Source organism: Vanacampus margaritifer, chromosome 17 (assembly GCF_051991255.1).
Source record: "Vanacampus margaritifer isolate UIUO_Vmar chromosome 17, RoL_Vmar_1.0, whole genome shotgun sequence".
Classification (NCBI taxonomy): domain Eukaryota; kingdom Metazoa; phylum Chordata; class Actinopteri; order Syngnathiformes; family Syngnathidae; genus Vanacampus; species Vanacampus margaritifer.
This window is the reverse complement of record NC_135448.1, coordinates 4,534,298-4,552,969: the sequence shown is the minus strand read 5'-3', so window position 1 is coordinate 4,552,969 and position 18,672 is coordinate 4,534,298. Positions and strand designations below refer to the sequence as shown.

The following is an 18,672-nucleotide window of genomic DNA, read 5'->3' as shown; positions in this document are numbered from 1 at the left end:
TTTATTTTTTATTTTGTATATGGGTGAGTAAGTATATGTGCATGTGCGTGTGTGCGTGCGTGTGAGTGTGTATTCATTAGTTAAAAAATCCCATACCGTTCACCTAAACCGAACACTTCAGAACCCAGCCAGAGCCGTGAGGCCGTCAGGAGACGTGTTCTGACCATTTTGATTAAGGTAAGTGTCATTGTAAGATGGTAAAAATGCTTTTACCATAATTTTTTACTTTTACCGTGATATGTGAGGCACTAGCCTCACGAGGGTCACGGGCCTGCTGGAGCCTATCCGAGCTGCCAATGGGCGGTAGGAGGGGTACACCCTGAACTGACCGCCATCCAATCGCAGGGGAACAAATATCTTAATAATATATTTTAAATTGTGCTATCCTTTTACTCCCAAAATGTGTTGAAAAAAACTAAAAAGTGATGGTAAGGAAAGAAATAACATTGCATAACTAATGGTAACAAAATTTAAAGGAAACGCTACTTGAATCCACTATTGTCCACCAGCTTTTAGTCCTATTTTACTTTTTCATATTCTAGAAGCTACACAATGTCTTAAAATGTTGCAGTGACCTAAATCTTGTTCTTGTTACACGGGCAATGAAGGGCATGTCAGGTACGCACACATTTAAGCAATACCATTAAAAGATGCACTTTGAGCCAAGAACAGTTAATTTACATCTGAATAAGTCCAAGTCATGTTGTGGCACAGCAAGAATGATTCATCAGCCTGATGACCTTGCTGAGAGTCACCTACCGTTGTTATGAGCATCTGAGAAACCCACAAATATTAAATTGATGATAATTGAAAAAAAAAAATTATTCTTCATTGAATCACCATTCGAAGCCAATGCAATGCAATTATAGTCCCTTATTAACATATTTGATTCACTAACCAGTGAACTGTATTTACCCTGCCGTGTCATGTGTCGTATTTTTCCTGTGTTCCATCTAGCACTACGGCCAGTAAACAGTGATCTATGTGTTGGGACTCACCCCAACACCACTCAGCTCTGCCACATAAACTGTCCGGTCGAGTGTGAGGTATCATCCTGGAGAGCCTGGGGACCCTGCACTTATGAAAACTGCCAGGATCAACCTGCAAAGAAAGGTAGTTGCCCTGCATCTGTCATCCATAATTATTTGTATCTGCCCTAAGAATTTCATCTGGTGGGCCACAATTAGAATGATCAAGCCACTTGAGTTACTTTACACAGATGTAGACACAGGATGAAAATGGCTTTCTTATTATCTTACATTATCAACTTGTCCTTGTCTGTCCAAGATTTCATATCAGAGGCTTTGGGCCTCCACAAAATCGAATCATCTGACAGTTCTCTCTCTCACTGGGCAGTTTCTCATTCATCCCTGGTTCTGAAAATGGGATTTTGTTTTTCCTTTTGTCAATACACATCTTGTGAAGTGAAGAGGGATATTTACGATGAAGATGGTTTGGGAGAACCATCTAAAAATGGCTCATATAAGTTAGCAGTTGATGGTCATAATGGTATATACTGCCAATTATTTTTTTTGCCACATTCATCAGAATTCCAGACGGCTGCTGTTTGAATTGTGATAGGAAGAAACAACGTTTAAGCAGAACATCCGGCTGCGCACACACACCAGCTTCTGTTCAAGTTTGTCACATTAACACACTTTTTAAATGGGAGTGGGCAAGAACGCTCTTTATTTCTATTTTCATGAGAAAACTGTAGTATGTTGTGCTAGTTCATGTTATAGGACTGAATTATCAACGGAAAAGCATCATCTGCCATGATTAAGGCATGTTGACTCTGCCTTAGTGAAATATCCGAAAATGAAAGATGGTTGAAATTGTCCTTCATCAATGATGGATGAATTAATGTGCACTGTATGACTTGTGCTGCAGCTGTGGTCAACTCTGGATCGTTATAAAGATGTAGAGTCCATACGATCACTAAAGAAGCATAATTTCCATAACTATCTAGAAAGATTATGTTACAAAATGAATTACAGTGGCTTTATTTTACTTGACATGCTAAGATAATAGAAATATTATGATTCAAAGGTTTAGGGGTCTCTTAGAACTGTCCTGTATTTCATTATTATTATTTTTAGCGATAATTTATGTTGTTGTTTTGGACGAATTAGTAATTTGATCGGCGCTTGAGGAAGTCGTAATTCCCTCAATCGCCTATAGGGGCACCAAGTTCTGTTTAATTTCAGTTTTGGAGAGACACAACAAATAAAATCCTAATTTATTTATTCATAATCTGAAGTCACCACATTCAATGTTCGTGGTTCTTTGTATTAATAAAATAATTAGTAATCCACTCGGACACAAGCACGATTGAGACCGAACTAGATTTAGAAAAACATGCATTTATTCACTACGGTTACACATACAGAATCAAAACACTGCCTAACTAACTATCATACGGTGAAAAGAAAAGGGATAAAAATAAAGCTAATAGAAATAAGAAAGGAACAAAACAACAAACGAGGTAGGTTTGACTTGCCAAGTCTGTGAGATATTTGAAATGGAAGTTGCACCAGCGATATGTCAAATTGGCTATGAGACGTGCAACTTACTAGAGTGAGTGGAATCGAGCTAGCGGAGGGAAGGTCGATTGAAGAAGAAAAAAATGCTCCCAAAAAGGCAAGGCAAAAATAAAAATATTCCACAGTTAGATGAGGTGCGACGCAGCTCGGGCTCAAGGTGGATGGCGCTTTCAGGCGAGGTCGGGGGGCTTCAGCCGAATTTGTACTCTCGGCACGCGAAGGGATCCGCGTCTCAGCTGCCCAAATCTGGCTTCTGCGGCCGAGATCCACTGTGTGCCTGCGTCCCGAGGGAGACCAACCATTGAACCAGCTCGCGCCGCGATTTGGTCGTTCAGGGAACAGAGATGCCACGTGGTTGAAGAACAGCGGGCCGGAAACGAGAGCAATGAATAAAGGTCACGCTGGCTGTTTTAAAGTTGTGGGGCGTGTCTGTCAAAGGGGGTGCGAGCGAAGTCCCCTCTTTTGGCTCAACCCCAGTCAGAGACTTTTAAACAAATTATTTAAATAATTAATAATTTAATTTGGTCAGGCTGGCAAATCAAGTTCTTCCAAGCAAAACATGTTATCGTTACACATATTAACTAATAATGCCATCAAGTGATCATTTTGTTCTTTCCGGAGTAACTAAATAATCTCTGGGTTTACAAGCATCATTCCTGTTGAAATACATATGACATTCATTTTTTATATACATACATGATGTGAAACATTCAGTTGTGCGTAAATTCACTTGTATGTGATGAATTTCTCATGTGAAATGTGTAAGATTGCTTTGTGGATTATAGGTGTTTCATGTGAAGGCAGTTCCGGTCGTAACCACTTGAAGGCACTCTGGTCACGTGTAACCTCCAAGAAGGCTGGAATGTACTGACCAGGATTCCATCTGACCTTTTGGCCCATGTTGTTTTGTGACTTTTGATAAGAGTTTGCAGACTGCCAGTCTGCGATGTCAGCAGGTGTGAAGATGATGCTTCCCGATAAAATACATTGTTGCCATAAACTCATGGTTCTGGCTGGTGAAAAACAAACATTCACATCCTGGTGACATGGCCTGTAGTTGACTTTAAAAGAGCGTAATCTTTTTTGGACTGTCTCTGGTTTAGGTAGAAAGGGGGAGAGCAGAGGCATCTCACCCCACCCTAGGTTGACTCAGCGCATATTTCCCAGAGTCAAATGTTAAGGGAAGGAAGAAAAAAAAAAAAAGAGTTGAGGATGACTGATCTATAATTGTTACATATTATTATTATTAACTCATTTGCTCCCAAAAACGTATTTATATGTTTTCTATGCTTTTTTTTAAATGCCAGAGCATACAGAAGACTTTGATGCAGTCTCTGAACTGAAGAGAATGTTTGAAGCAATGGTAGTTATTACAAAAACGGCCTGTAGGTGGCAGCAGAGTATAAGAGATCAACCAGGGCTATGTTGCAAAAGGCTCTTTTACCCACTGTTTTAAACAGATTTGTGAATCGTGATGAAACTTGAAACTATATTCTTATTCTTATTGCTGCAAAACGGAAACCGATGGAAATATACTTTTTTCTCACACTTTCTCAAATCTTTCTTTTGGTAGGTTCCATGTTTTTGAGTTAGTGCAAGTGGGTGTGGTGGCATTGGTCCTGCAGTAAGGGTGGCAGACTTAAGGCAGGCCATGATGGTGGCCTCTGTCAAGGACAGGTTGAAGATGGTAGTGAAGACTTTTACAAGCTGGTCAGCACAGACCCTGAGTACCCTCCCAGAAGAACTTGGTCAGGCCCTGGTGCTTTCCAGTGGTTGACCCTGCTCATTGTCTGTTTCACTTCCTTACCAGCATTGCCAGAGGTTAGTGGCTGGAGTCTTACTGGGGCTGCAGGTTAAAAAGTGGTTCTCAATTTGCTGCCTGTAGTCGCAGTCGCTCTGGCAGCAATGTATAGGTCTCTGTTTCCAGACTTGAAGGAGTTGTTGTGGGCTCTGAGGTGTGACCTGACTGTTTAGCCATGGGTTTTGGTTTTCCAAACACTATTTATCTACAGCTCTAATCCTAGTGCAGAACTCTATGTAAGATAGGAAAACCTCTGTGTGTTTAGCCAAGTCCTTAAGTATTAAGGATAACCCATTAGTCTGTGAGAAATTGTCTTGGAAATTACTTCAATTCAGCAAAACAGATCTTTCCGCATGTCCTTGCCAATAGCTTTCTAGCACTAGCAGTTTTCTGTTTCTTAGGAGCCATTCTCTGAGCCAATTCAAACCAAAATACAAAGATAGAGTAGCTTTCTTGCAATGAGTGATGCACAAAGCTACTAATGGTTACTCTTTGTGAGTAGAAGCACAATTGTTTGCTTAGACGGTTTGTAAGTCAAAAATAGTTCCTAAATCTGCTTGTGAATATTCTCATTCATCCAGATAATTTCTTTCTCAGGGCATTGAATGAGTCACAATCAGACTGCTCTGATTGTCTTAGAAGACATTCCGCCTCTCATCCGAGAAGGCTTCATCAGTTCATACAGCAAGGCTCGGTTAGGACTGCACCACTTTCCAGAGCTTAACCAAGCCTTCCCGGATGAGAAGCAAAATGTCAACAACCAAAGCAGTCTAGCTGAGATCGAGAAATAAATTGAGCAAGTTTTTCATGGAAATTCTGTGCGTAACACCGGATTTGTTCGTAAGCCAGTTTGTTGGTAAACTGATATTGCGCTGTATTAATAGTGTGCTTTTAGATATCGGTATTGGTGCCAACGCCAACCTTATTTTAAGGTTTCGTATGTACTAGTGGTATCAGTATTTGGTATTGGTATCTACCCAAGAGTTGCGTATTGGTATCGGTCTGAAAAGAAAGTGGTATCTAACATCCCTAATATTTACATTAGATTTTTCTTATAACATGAATACTTTATTTAAAAACATGCAATGGTAGGGTAGTGGTACATGCTGGTTTTAACAAAAATATCGCAAAATCGCCAGTGTTTGATTAACACCGGTCTGTGGGCCGGTGGGGTGCCTGGTAGGCCTGCCGCGCCCCGTTCTGCTGCGTTGGGCTTGGGGCGCGGGCCGTGTTGGGCGGAGCTCCTGGCTCCTGGGTTTGCTCTACGGCCAGTGGCCCCTGCGGGGACCGGGGGTTGTGCATTGTCGCTGCCGCGGCCTGGGGAACCGTTTTGGGGTGGGGGGCGCTCCTGGCTCCTGGGTTTACTCTCCGGCCGGTGGCCCCTGCCATCCACCCTAACACTCGAGGAAATTTACTCTGACAGTGTAATTTTTTATCCTAACAGTGTTGAAATAACTCTGCTTACTGCATATTTGATCAAACACTGGACATTTAACACTGACCGATTTGCTGTGTAATAGTCAGTTCATAGGACTTGACGATAAAAAGCCTAAAATAATCAGCATGGCTTCTAATGGAGTGGAGTAGAGTCAACGCTCCAATAGTGTCTTCGGGTGGTCATCTTCTTTTCTTAGTGCTTTATTGATAAGTCCATGACAACTCCAGAGGGCTCAACAGCCACATCTGGGATTCCAGGTATACTCCTCAATTGCCATCTTGCAGCTCAGCTGGAGTACTTCATCTTAATCCAACGCAATTTATTAGCCACATGGTGACAATAGATAAAACACAGCTTGTGACATGTATATTTGGAACCACTGCTTCTGTTCAGTTCATCATGCCAACTGGAAATAGACACTTCCTTTTCCTCCCTACTTCAAAGCCATTTGTTTCCAAGGTGATGTAACCAAAAAGTTGCGCCATCGGATCCGATAACATGATTATTTCCACTATTTATATGTCTTCCATCAAAATGAAGCCTCAAGCTGTGTCAGCAGCCAACTCACAACCTGGCCATTCATAACAAGTAGCAGATCATATGGGAGTGATGCCTGGTACAGGCCACATCTTTCATGATGCATTTCTCCCTTCCCCCCCTTTGAGATCCTCCTCCATCAGGGGGTCCAGACACATGGCAATTCATGTAAAGCTAAATTACCTTATTGAATAGGTTTTTAAGGGGAACAGAAAGACAAAATATATATATCAAAAGGGAGATTCTGCCGCCTCTACCTGAGCCCTGCAGGCATTCCTGAGCTCCGCTCTGTTATCGGGTCTGAGCAGAAGTGTGGATTAGGGGGTGAGCAACCTTAGCTGGGATGGAGTTAGTCTTCCCAGGACCTGGATCATGGAATCTCATGTCCTTGAACACGGTAAATGACCAATGCATAAGTAGTCAAAACAAAAACTATCAGGAAAAAATACACCCAAGGTCTAGTTTTAGTACGTACGACGGCGTATTAGGGTCATGTATAAATATATATATTTTTAGAGGTTGGGGGCAATATTCCAAAAAAACTTTATAAAGTGTCAGATTTGCGAGAAAAAAAATAAAAAACTTACGAGAAATGCACGTAACGTAGCTTTAGTCTGATGTGAGGATTCGTTGGTGGTTAATGGGGCACTGTTTGTAAAATGAAAATACAGGATGGACAGGATTCTTAATTTAAACTTTACTAATCATACACGGCAGCTAGAGCGACAACACTTCCTGATCCCCTATCAGCTGACTAACACTAACCGATCAGAAGCTAACATACTTAATTAAGGTAAATGCAAGTGAATGACGCAGAGCAGGAGATTCGACACATCAACTTAAAGTTAAAGTACCACTGATTGTCACAGCCACCTAAGTGGGGCTAAATTATTTCTCCGCATTTGACCCATCCCCTGAGGGAGTGGTGAGCTTAGCTACTTGTACAAAAAATACCAAAATGTATGAATGTGTAAATAATTCCGTTTTTTTCTCGCAAGTTTGCCACTTAAGAAACTCGCAAATTTGCGAGTTTTTTCTCTCTCAGACTATTGCCCTCACCCTCTAAGAAAATATATATTTGTACGTGGCCCTAATACGTTGCTGCTGCTGCTTCTGAATTGTTTCATTTATTGATTTGTTATGTCACTGCTATTTCTTAACAGGGTTCAAAATGAGGAAGCGGAAGATCGTCAATGATCCAACAGGAGGAACAGGAAATTGCCCTCACTTGGTGGAAGCAATACCATGCGAAGAGCCCAGATGCTATGACTGGCTTGTGGTTAAGCTAGAAGAGTGCATCCCTGATCATGAGAGGGAATGTGGACCAGGAACACGAAATCCTCAAGTTCAATGTGTCAACAGTGATGGTTTGTTTGAACTTGGTTCTCCTATATCAATTTGTTATTCAGTACATACTCAGAGCCAAATCCACAAAGAATGTGCTGCGTCCGCTGATAGCTCCATTTACTGTACAGTACTTCATTTCCACAGTATGTGCAATTTGTGCTATTCACAAAGGATATTGTGTTATTGAGATTCCACAGCGTTTGACAGCTGAGCACAGTATTGAAGTCATACATTACATATTGAAGTCAATCGGCGGAGTTGTCTTGGACAAAGGGGCAAAAGTATGAACCCTGTAAATGTGCAAAAGTGGGCCAAAATTGGATATTCAAAACTTCAGAGCTCATTTCCTGTACATTTTAAGATATGGCTTTTTGGTGAGTTTAGGGCCCCAAAAATGTGATTCTTTTCAGAGAAGAAGAATTTCTACAGATATAATAAATATTTCTAAGCGGTTGCAGCTCAGGCCCTAATTAACACATGCATACAATATAGTATGTGCTGCAAGTCTGCAACAAATATTTCAAAGAAAGAAAGTGAGAAAGGGACAGATAATTGAGGCAAGAGGGACAGTATACGTTTTGAAAAGTATGAATAGATTCTGGAGTAATAATACCACGAGCTGATGAGGGCTCTTGGGAGAGAGAGAGTGAAAAAGAAACAGACAGCAAGAGAAAAGGGAGCATGCTCATAAAGAGGATCTCATTCACAAGCTATACTGTGATTACCATCTTCTGCGTCCCATGTAGACCAAGTTTCTACCATTAATTACCAACACTGTTCTTTGCCTTGAGCATTCATGATAATACTGAATGACATACACCCACGGTGGCGTGCTGTATACATTGTATTGGCCTGCTAGTTGTAATTTTCTGTCCACTGGCACAGACATGTTTTTGCAAGGAGAATGGGCCAGATGTATAGTTGTATACACAAAAAGTTTAGTTTTGATGTCTGTGAGATCAGTGTTGATAAGAAATTGTTATATACTGTCATGAGGGAACATGAGTGGATGAGTGTTGGTGGACCCAAATGCAGGGAAACGGGAATCAAGTGCAATGCGTGGTACTTTTATTAACTGTATGGATGTACTGGATGTGACATGACTGGACTGGTTGCCATGACTGGACAAGATGTGCGGACTGGTCGCCATGACTGGACGAGACATGAGTGGACTGGTCTACACGACTGGACGTGACGTGAGTATACTGGTTGCCACGACTGAACGGGACATGAGTAGACTGGTCGCAGTGCTAACGCTAAGAATTTCGTCAACAGCGCCGCTCGACGGTGGGGGTGGGATTTGTATTTAATGTAACCCATACGCACACCGCATTGCGCGCATGCTTGCTAAAACAAACGGTATGCTCCTGTTATAAAATACAATAATAAAAATACAGTGAGTTCGGTCGTACTTTATTCAACAATTTAACAATGTACTCACGTTATTTTTTGATCAGTCTTCATCCACAAATCCATTCAAAGTCCTCATCTTCTGTATCCGAATTGAACAGCTGAGCAATTTCTCCATTAAACATCCCAGGGTCCCACTCGTCATTATCAGAGTCAAAGTCTCGTTGCCGTACTGCTTAGCAATGGTGCCGGCTTGAACAACCGAGCTTTGCACTTGCAGACACCTTCGTTCATGCATCCACAATCCTTTCACATGCGGTTGCGTACTCGCCCGATGCTACCTCACAGTTTGGTGAAAGTGTGTTCTAACTCCAGCATGCAAACGCTGCTCGGAACTTCATTTTGAACGCCCAGTTTATGCCAATGCTCAGCGGTTGGAGACTTGGAGTTCCTTCGTTAATCCTTCGGAATGATGACAAACTCCGAGTTCGTTTTCTTGCTTCCTCCACCGATGTGGGATTCGCCCGCGCCTCCATGTACAACCGCATAACTGATAGTTTGCAGTTTAAATTGTGCCTCGTAAGCATGTGTCTCCGCTAATGCCATTTTCCTTGGCCAAACCGATGTTGTTTTACAAATACCGGCAGTATTTTGTTATCCGTTCCTGGTACGAGAATACGAGTTGTCTCCGCATATAGCGCCCACCGCATGTCATCAAAAAGGTGGGGTCCAAACGGGGTAGACTAATTGAACTGCAGGAGACAGGAGGTCACACTGCAGTCTGGTGTTTCATTCTATCTCTCTTTTTATTTACTTTCTCATTTTATCTCCACATTCGAGTACATACAGTATCAACTCGATCTCTTCTGCCCCCCTGCTTGCGTGGCCGCACACTCCAAAATCACACGTCATACACAGCCATTCTGTGGCTCGAGGAAGCAGCCAACCAGGCGCGTGAAACCCGCCCAGCAATCAGAAAGGCGCGCTGGCACAGCTAAATTTGCCCCGGTGTTTAACTGAAAGGATAACATCTCCGGAACTCGCTGCACACAGAAGGCGCACTTTTTTCTTCTTTTTTTTTGCTGGCTCGACGAAGGAGCGTCGGGTTGGATTTAGGATCGCTGCATCTAAATAAATATAACAGAAACGCTGCTGGTCGCCATAACTGGAACGAGTGTGACGTGGCAGGACCCGATTTGCCTTGACTTGACTCGCTGTGGAGTGACTTGACTTGGTTAGCTGTGACCAGGACGACTTGGCTAGCTGTGACGATGACGACTTGGCTAGCTGTGACGAGGATGACTTGGCTAGCTGTGACGAGGACAACTTGGCTAGCTGTGACGAGGATGACTTGACTAGCTGTGACGAGAACGACTTGGCTAACTGTGACGAGGACGACTTGGTTGGCTGTGACGAGGCCGACTTGGTTAGCTGTGACAAAGACGACTTGGTTAGCTGTGACAAGGACGACTTGGCTGTGGCGATGGCTTGGCGGTGACGAAAGCTACTTGGCAGTGACGTAGGCTACTTGGCGGTGACGAAGACTTGACGCACAAACTCTCACACATAACATAGGCAATGCACCCACACTGCCTGGACAAACACAACAGATTAAATATACCAACACTAATGAGACACACCTGGTGAAGGGAAGACACAGACACAGGTGGACGTGGTTAGACGTAATGAGACAAGGGAAGAAACCAGGAACACCACACCAAAAAATCCAACCACAGACATAAACAACAAGAACACTCATAACAATCAAAAACCAAACATGACATATACAGTATATATAGTGTATTTGGGCATTCCAAATGTGACAAAAATGTTGTGCTCAGGAATGCTTGCAACAGCCCTTTTCAGTTGCTGTTGACATACAATCAGCAAGCTGATATTTCAGTGGCCTTTCTAAACTTAAAAATGCTGCATATGCTGGATGAAATGGACACATATACTCCAAATAAAATTAATGACCTGGCTCACTTAGCAAGCCGAAGCAGTTTATGGTGGATTTAAAAGGGTCCAAAGGGAGCTGTTGGCAAAGTATTTTACTAATCATGTAATGTTTTCTCTTTTTAGTTGCCCCATTGAATATTTCTCAATAGAGGCTGTTGTCAGTCTCATAATAATTTGTCTTTCAAGCCATTGGAGAGTGATTGGAAAGTTAAGATAAGGGACAAACAAGAAAAGAAAAAGAAGCATCTCACGCAGTTTTCAAAGTCATCTCAAATCTAATAAGCAATGCAATGCCAGATGGCCCTCAAACCAGGGAGAGGTGAAAGAGACAATTACGCCCATCTGACAACTCAAAGCTCCATTTGACCCTCTGTTGGACAACCAAAGGAGATTGCACCAGGAGAAAAACGTCATTCAAACTTACTGTGTGCATATTGTCATGTGGTGAATTGATTTGATTCACATTCAAGAGTTTGGATACATGAATAGTAAATCAACTAACTCCAAATATATAAACAGATTCAGCAAGTAAAAAGTGTACGGAAAGATTATTTATTTATTTATTTATTTAATAAATTTAAGGTTGAGTATAATTTGTTGGTCAACTGAAGCAATTCTTCAATTTAGAAAATACACCCAGAATGACATCAAATTCACGCAGTCATGATTGGGATGAAAAGCATTATCTATGACAGGGAAACCTTCACTTACAGATTGTGCTACTCTCTCGCCAAGCACCATTACCAAGAACACCCTCCAGAGTTTCCCCTTGCCGCCGCCTTATTGATCTCCTGTTGTCTCCTGATGAAAATGGATCACTATTTCCCCTGAGGTCTGTGTGTGTGTGTGCGGGTCATTCACAACACAAGTTGACATTTTTACTAGCCTTTACAATGAGATTTTCATAGATATGGTGCTTCAGATGGGGTGAACTCTCACATCTCAGTCAATAATGCGTTCGCTACTCAACACCACCACTCTTCAGGGCTCTATTTTCATGGCCAGTGCAAGTGAAGTGAGTCGAATAATCGATATTGAATCGATTTTCCTTTTCAAGCCTGATATCGATTCATAAAACCATAACTCCATTATTTTAATATTTCTTTTTCCCATAAATTCCTAAGAAAATATAATTTTAGAGACAATTTTTTTGTATCTGTTTTCTAGAAATTTACTGTTCACAAGATTTTAAAAGTATTTTCACGTTACTTTTGTTAATAAACTAAACCATTTAACCAGTTATTGCGTCCACAAAATATAACTTGGAATTTTATGTTTGTGGAATTTTTATCATGCCAATGATATTTAAGAATTATTTCCTCTTTGATGACTGATGTTCCATAATTACATTTTTGAAATGTCAGAAAAACATTATCGTCTATTCAGCGATACAATTTTCAAGCTTCTGGATGATCTAAGGGCTAGCATCTTTCAAATCTGTATGTCTGTCATGAGTGAACGTGATTGGATGAGGGATGGTGGACCCAAATGCAGGGAAACGGGAATCAAGTACAATGCGTGGTACTTTTATTAACCATTAGCTGTAGCGAGGATGTCTTGGTTAGCTGTGGCGAGGACGACTTGGTCAGCTGTGGCGAGGAGAACTTGGTCAGCTGTGACGATGACGACTTGGCTAGCTGTGACGATGATGACTTGGCTAGTTGGGACGACTTGGCTAGCTGTGATTATGACGACTTGGCTAGCTGGGACGATGATGAATTGGCTGTGGCAATGATTTGGCGGTGACGAAGGCTACTTGGCGGTGACAATGTGGCTACATAGCGGTGATGAAGATGAGTGGACTGTGACAAAGATGAGTGGACTGTGACGAAGACTTGACGCATGACCTTCCACATATAACACAGGCAATACATCCAAACACAACAACTAAATACACCAAAACTAATGAGACACACCTGGGGAAGGGAAGGCACACACAGGTGAACATGGTTGGACATAATGAGACAAACACAAAACACCAACCACAGACAAAAACTACAAGAACGCTCATTACAAACAAAAACCCAAATCCCACAGAACCGAAACATGACCATTTCCTTGGGTGTGGTCATTTCAGTGCACTGTGACAATTGTCTGGTGTGAGCTTCACTCGGAGCACATTTTTAACTGTGCATGTTAAACACCACTTTGATACTGTACTTAACATGAACTTTTTTGTCACTAGGTGAACATGTGGAGACGCAGCTCTGCCGTGATGCCATACTGCCTATGCCAGTTATCTGTGAGGTGCCTTGCCCAAAGGACTGTGCCCTCAGTTCTTGGACCCAGTGGTCCCTCTGTTCCCACACCTGCTCTGGAAAAAACACAGAGGGCAAGCAGACCAGAGCTCGCTCCATTTTGGCCTACAGTGCAGAAGAGGGTAAGAGGATACAATCGTAGAGTTTAATCGTTTGACACGCATAATGTAAAACAGACTTTTAATTTACAATTTGTAATGTGATTTTGAATTACATACTGTAGTTGCTTACAAGTGAAGTGAAATTATATTTTCATACTCCCTAGCTACATATTGTTTAGTGTTGCAAGAATTAGACCATAATGTGAGTAGTGTGCAACTTAATCATGGTGGCATTACACAGACAGGAATGTGTCTTCTTTTACAGCCCAACCTACTAATGCTCAGAATTTTTTTTCACCTTTGTGGTTTAAAGGGGAAGAAAAAACCCACAGATGGTTCACGCCTAGCTTGGCAGCGATCCCAAATTGAATGTTTTTTGGCAACTGTATGATGGTAAAAGCTATCTCACACTTCTGGAACAAGTTGCGCAACATGCTGTTTCTGGCATGTTCACACCAACACAGCTGATGCTGGACTAAGGAAGCATTTTATTTGGCTTCATTAATTCCTGAACCATTTTGGCACAAGCATGGTTGCAAACGGCTGGAACATTTCTGGTAAATTATAGAAGTGTATTGGGAAAACTCCACACAAAAATTATCTTAGGAATGGGAACATTGACAGTTCAATTACTGAGAAATATTTTTAAACTGACTGTTTAAACTGAATATCCATCCATCCATCCATCCATCCATCCATCCAACATTCAAACATGTTGGAAGTGTCCAGTAGATTGTATCTTGGCTTTATCTCACATTGGTGCCCATGAGAAGGAATTTGATATTTATCTTTTTAATTAGCATGTATTACAACATTGGTGTGAGGGGACCATGTATTAATGAGCTCCCCGGCTGATATATTTCGACTCTGGTGAAATGTAATGATCTCTCATGTATATTTTCCTGTAAAGAACATTACACAGAGGTCAATAGCTTTGGTCAGTCCAATTTTGGTCCATCAGTGACTGATTGGATGATATCATTCAGTCACTTTATGGGGTGGTAATGGCTGACTGGGAGATATCATTCAGTCACTTTATGGGGCGGTAATGGCTGACCCTCTCCTTAGGGTTTCTTTCTTTCAAAGGCAACAGTGGCCACTAATGACGTGGTTTTGTAGTGAAAAAGGTCACATTGAGTGCACTCCCCACCTTAGACCGTATTAGGCTTTCAGCTCTGTGTTGACATTCTTCCCCTGGGGGCCATCTTATCTCTATCAATTTTTCCTGTGGGCCAATGTAAAATTCCACTATCAATCTTTTGTGCCTAACAGGTAATAGGCAATTAGTAGTTCATCTATAGCTCTCTTTAGACTTGCACATCACAATCATGTTGATGCTTCAAAGCTTTCTAGCCATTTCTCTATTCCTTTCAATTTATGACAGAGCATGCTTCCATTCCAGTACTTATGTAGTATAGTAATAACTTCAAGATTACTTGTACAAACCTTGCTCTTAGTGAAAAATAAGAAACATATTGTGTGATTAGAATATTTGCAAAGGTGGGCGCGTCAATGAATTTTTGAGCGTCCGTCATTCGGCAATTGTCAACATTCAGGACACACTTCCGTCATCGTCAATCCGTCAACATTTCAAGCTGAATGGCACTGTAGTCGTCAATCCGTCATTCGTCATTCCCTCAGCAAAATGGACGTCCGCCGTGGCATTCGTCGTTGACAGACTGACGGAATGCCCATTTTCCGCTTGCACCATGAATGTGTACAGTATTTCAATGCATGCGTTTGACTTAATGAAACTGTGACTGTGGACCAAACAAGAAACAATGACCTCCCAGCCATGTTACTTGCTTGTCATGATATGAAGGTAATGATTTTGAGAGTCTGCTTATTTCTTTAAAGTGACCGTCACTCTAATCACAATTGCTATGGTTTCACAATGTGACACAATGCAGGTGGTGATATTGGTTGCAGCATGTTTATTGTATAACATGATTGCAACACCGTTTGCTGTTATTCCCAACACAGCTTGAGAGACATTCAATGTCTTTTCATAAAAAATGCACAGTGGATTTGCGTTTGTTGTAGCATTTTATTAATCAGAGTAGCTCTTGCGCAATCCCAAGAAAGAATTGGCGGTAATCTACATTGATGGATTACCAAATTGACGGATTGGCAATTACACTGATTACGGAAACCCCCTTCTGTCAATGCTTCGCTCGTCAATTTTTTTCCTGTCAATGGTTAACTAAATGGGCGTCCGCCATTGACGGAATGACGGAATTTCCGTCAATGCTGACGGAATGCCCACCTCTGTAAATTAGAGCAAAACAAAGTACACTCCCCCTTTAAAACACACAGCTTGATCACAACAGTTTTGAATGGAAGAGGATTAGGGCCTGTAAAGAAAAAATTGTAAGGTTGGCAGGATTCTGACTTTATTCTCAGCATTCTGACTTTAAAGTCAGAATTATCGCTTTATTCTGAGAGTTCTGACTTTAATCACAGAAGTCTGACTTTAATCTCAGAATTCTGACTTAAAGTCTAACTTTAAAGTGAGAATCCTGACTTCTGACTTTATTTTCAGAATTCTGACTTTTTGACTTACCCCCACAATTCATAGATCTATGTCACTTTAAAGTCAGAATTCTGAGATTCGAGTCAGAATTCTTACTTTGAAGTCAGAATTCTGAGAATAAAGTGAGAATCCTGCCAACCCCCCCTTCTCACTGGCCCTTATCGTCTTCCGTACTTTTGGTATCAATTAAATAATTTTTAAATTGTAATGATTTTACAAATAGTAAAAACTAAAGTACAAAAACTAAACTTAATGCTCACATGTCCTTCAATAGGTGGAATCCAGTGTCCCAATATCAGTGCCCTGCAGGAGGTGAGGAGCTGCAATGACCACCCCTGCACTGTGTACCACTGGCAGATCAGCCCATGGGGACAGTGCATAGAGGACTCCTCCATCCCAGTGACCAACACATCTATGGGCCACGCACATGGAGACGATTCCTCATGCTCAGTCGGGATGCAGACTCGTAAAGTCATCTGTGTCCGTGTTAACGTGGGCCAGGTGCCTCCAAAAAAGTAAGACACCCTCAAATAATGTAATTATTTGTTAGTGTACAATATGGCATATATATATGTCATTCAATTTTATGTATGGATGTTATTTTGTGTTCTGTACAATGGCGTGTGTGTGCATAGGTGCGTGCGTGTGAGTGTGTGCTCATTAATTCACCTAAAACGTATTACAAATCCCATACCGTTCACCTAAACCGAATACTTCAGAATCCCGCTAGAGTCGTGAAGTTGTCAGGAGACCCGAGGAAGGATCAAAGAAAAGAAAGAAAAGTGAAATCCAGCACAGACCAGACATCACCTACTACCAACTAGAGTTTGGGTTACCAACTAGAATTTTTCACCAACCCCAGAAACATCTAAATTCCAACCAATTAGGGAGACCTCAAGAGACCAAAGGAATGACTGAGGAAAGGAAGGAAGGATAGATGAAGCAGAGTGAGATCCACAGACATCAGCCTCCACCAATTCAACGACCAGAGGAAGAAGCAGATTGTGTTTGAATTTCTATTGTTTTTGAATTTCTATTGTGTTTGAATTTCTATTGTGAATGCTAATGTGGTGGATCTGGCATGCAAGAAAACCTCCACCCAAGAGGGGAGCTATCGACCCCGGCCAGGACAGAAGGTGGCACGGCAGGCACACCACAACCCCCCCCACACACACACACACTCCGGCCCACACCCGCCACCCACCACGACCTAGCCCCCACCGCCCACAAACTCCCAGACAACCCCCCACCCACCCATCAGTACAACCCCACCCCCCACCAAGCTGCCCCGCCGACCCAACCCATTCCCGCACCCCCGAACCCCAGGCCCGGCGGGGAAAAGTCCCGGTCGTCACGCCAGCGTACCTAGTTCAAGCTAACCCTGCTACTGAGTTCGCCAGGTCTCCAACTGGCGAACTCTACCCCTAAGTTGGATGTGACCCCACCCAGTGTATATACAAGTGTGTATGTGTGGTGCATTAAAATTGGGAGCAGAGAGAAATGATATCCCACCGCTCCGATCCACCTGCTCCCCAGATGTGTCGTGAGTGTGAGAACTTAATTTTTCAATATTCTTAACAGCACCATTGAGGCATTTGTGCCACTGAAACACAAATTTTAAGTGCCAACCTCATCAGAACGTATTATTTTGTCAGCAGAGCATCTCTGCTCAAGCAAACCCACTAGCCCCCATGCGGTGTATGGAAATTAGTCTATCTTGTTATTCTAGCACAATTTTCCAGATTACGGCTACACAGAGAACTGGTGCCGAAGGATATTTTTTTTACATCAGTGGAGACGAGGGTGCCAGGGTTAAGCAGCTGTGACCACAATTAGAAGACTGTCACCAAAGAACATGGAATTCTATATATTTATAATAATAAGAATGCCATTGGTTCAAATCAGATACACTGGTCTGCCACATCTCTTCATTGTGGCACCAATGCTGGTTTAATTGTGTTTAGTATATATTTTCTAAATATGGTCATTAACTCTTAGACTGCCAGACGTTTTCAGAAAAGGGATGCCGTCAGTGCCAGCCGATTTAAGCATTTTGACTGATCTTTCAAGGTCCACAGAAAATTTTGTGTTTGGACTCTGGAAACACATTTACTACCAAATGAAAGATTGGACTCTCATCTTTCATCAGAAAAAAAAGTTTGTCTCTACCTTATTCCGTTTTTCAGTAATCAACAATAGAAAATGTTAGTTTCACCCAAATGCTCTGTTTTGAAACAAAAAACGGAGAAATCAAGCTTTTTGTGAAACGATGTTATTTCATGCACTCTTGTGAATTGTACATTTGTTTTTGTCCATGAATGATGCCACAAACACCTAAACAGTGCTTTACTTCTGTAAAACACTACCGCAAACAATGAAAAAGTGTTTTTTGATAGCAAGATACGTTTATTTCCATTCAACAGTGTAACAATTTGACAAAACAATTTCGCAAACTATTTACAAATGTGTGCAACTGTGGTACTATTTACAATTGTGTGGATGTTTCAAATACACTTTTTCTTTTTGTAACACTCCCCTGTGTGCAAGGAGACGCAGCAGGATTTGCACAACAGATTAGTTTCACTGCGATTGCAGACGCTACACTTTTTTGCTGGCTTTTTTTTCCGGGGAATAGCAAGTATATACTGCAGTGTGTGTTTGGCCATGTTGCCATCAAGTCTACTCTCAGATCATGATACGGTGGCGTTACGGTGGAGTTGCGTCTGGCTTCCTCATGTCCTTCAGTTCCTATACCGGGTGGTTGATCCATCTTATCCGCTCCATTCATGGTGGCAGCGCAGTCCA

At 41.9% G+C, this 18,672-nt stretch overlaps 1 protein-coding gene across 1 annotated transcript in view; it reads left to right on the top strand.

The window, feature by feature from the left end:
• Positions 1–18,672, top strand: part of thsd7aa (thrombospondin, type I, domain containing 7Aa) — a 148,578-nt gene that overhangs the window by 80,106 nt on the left and 49,800 nt on the right. The window contains exons 5-8 of the mRNA XM_077548205.1: positions 958–1,113; positions 7,483–7,686; positions 13,161–13,355; positions 16,142–16,382. Of these exons, the coding sequence (XP_077404331.1) occupies positions 958–1,113; positions 7,483–7,686; positions 13,161–13,355; positions 16,142–16,382 (796 nt within the window). The remainder of the gene's footprint in view (positions 1–957; positions 1,114–7,482; positions 7,687–13,160; positions 13,356–16,141; positions 16,383–18,672) is intronic.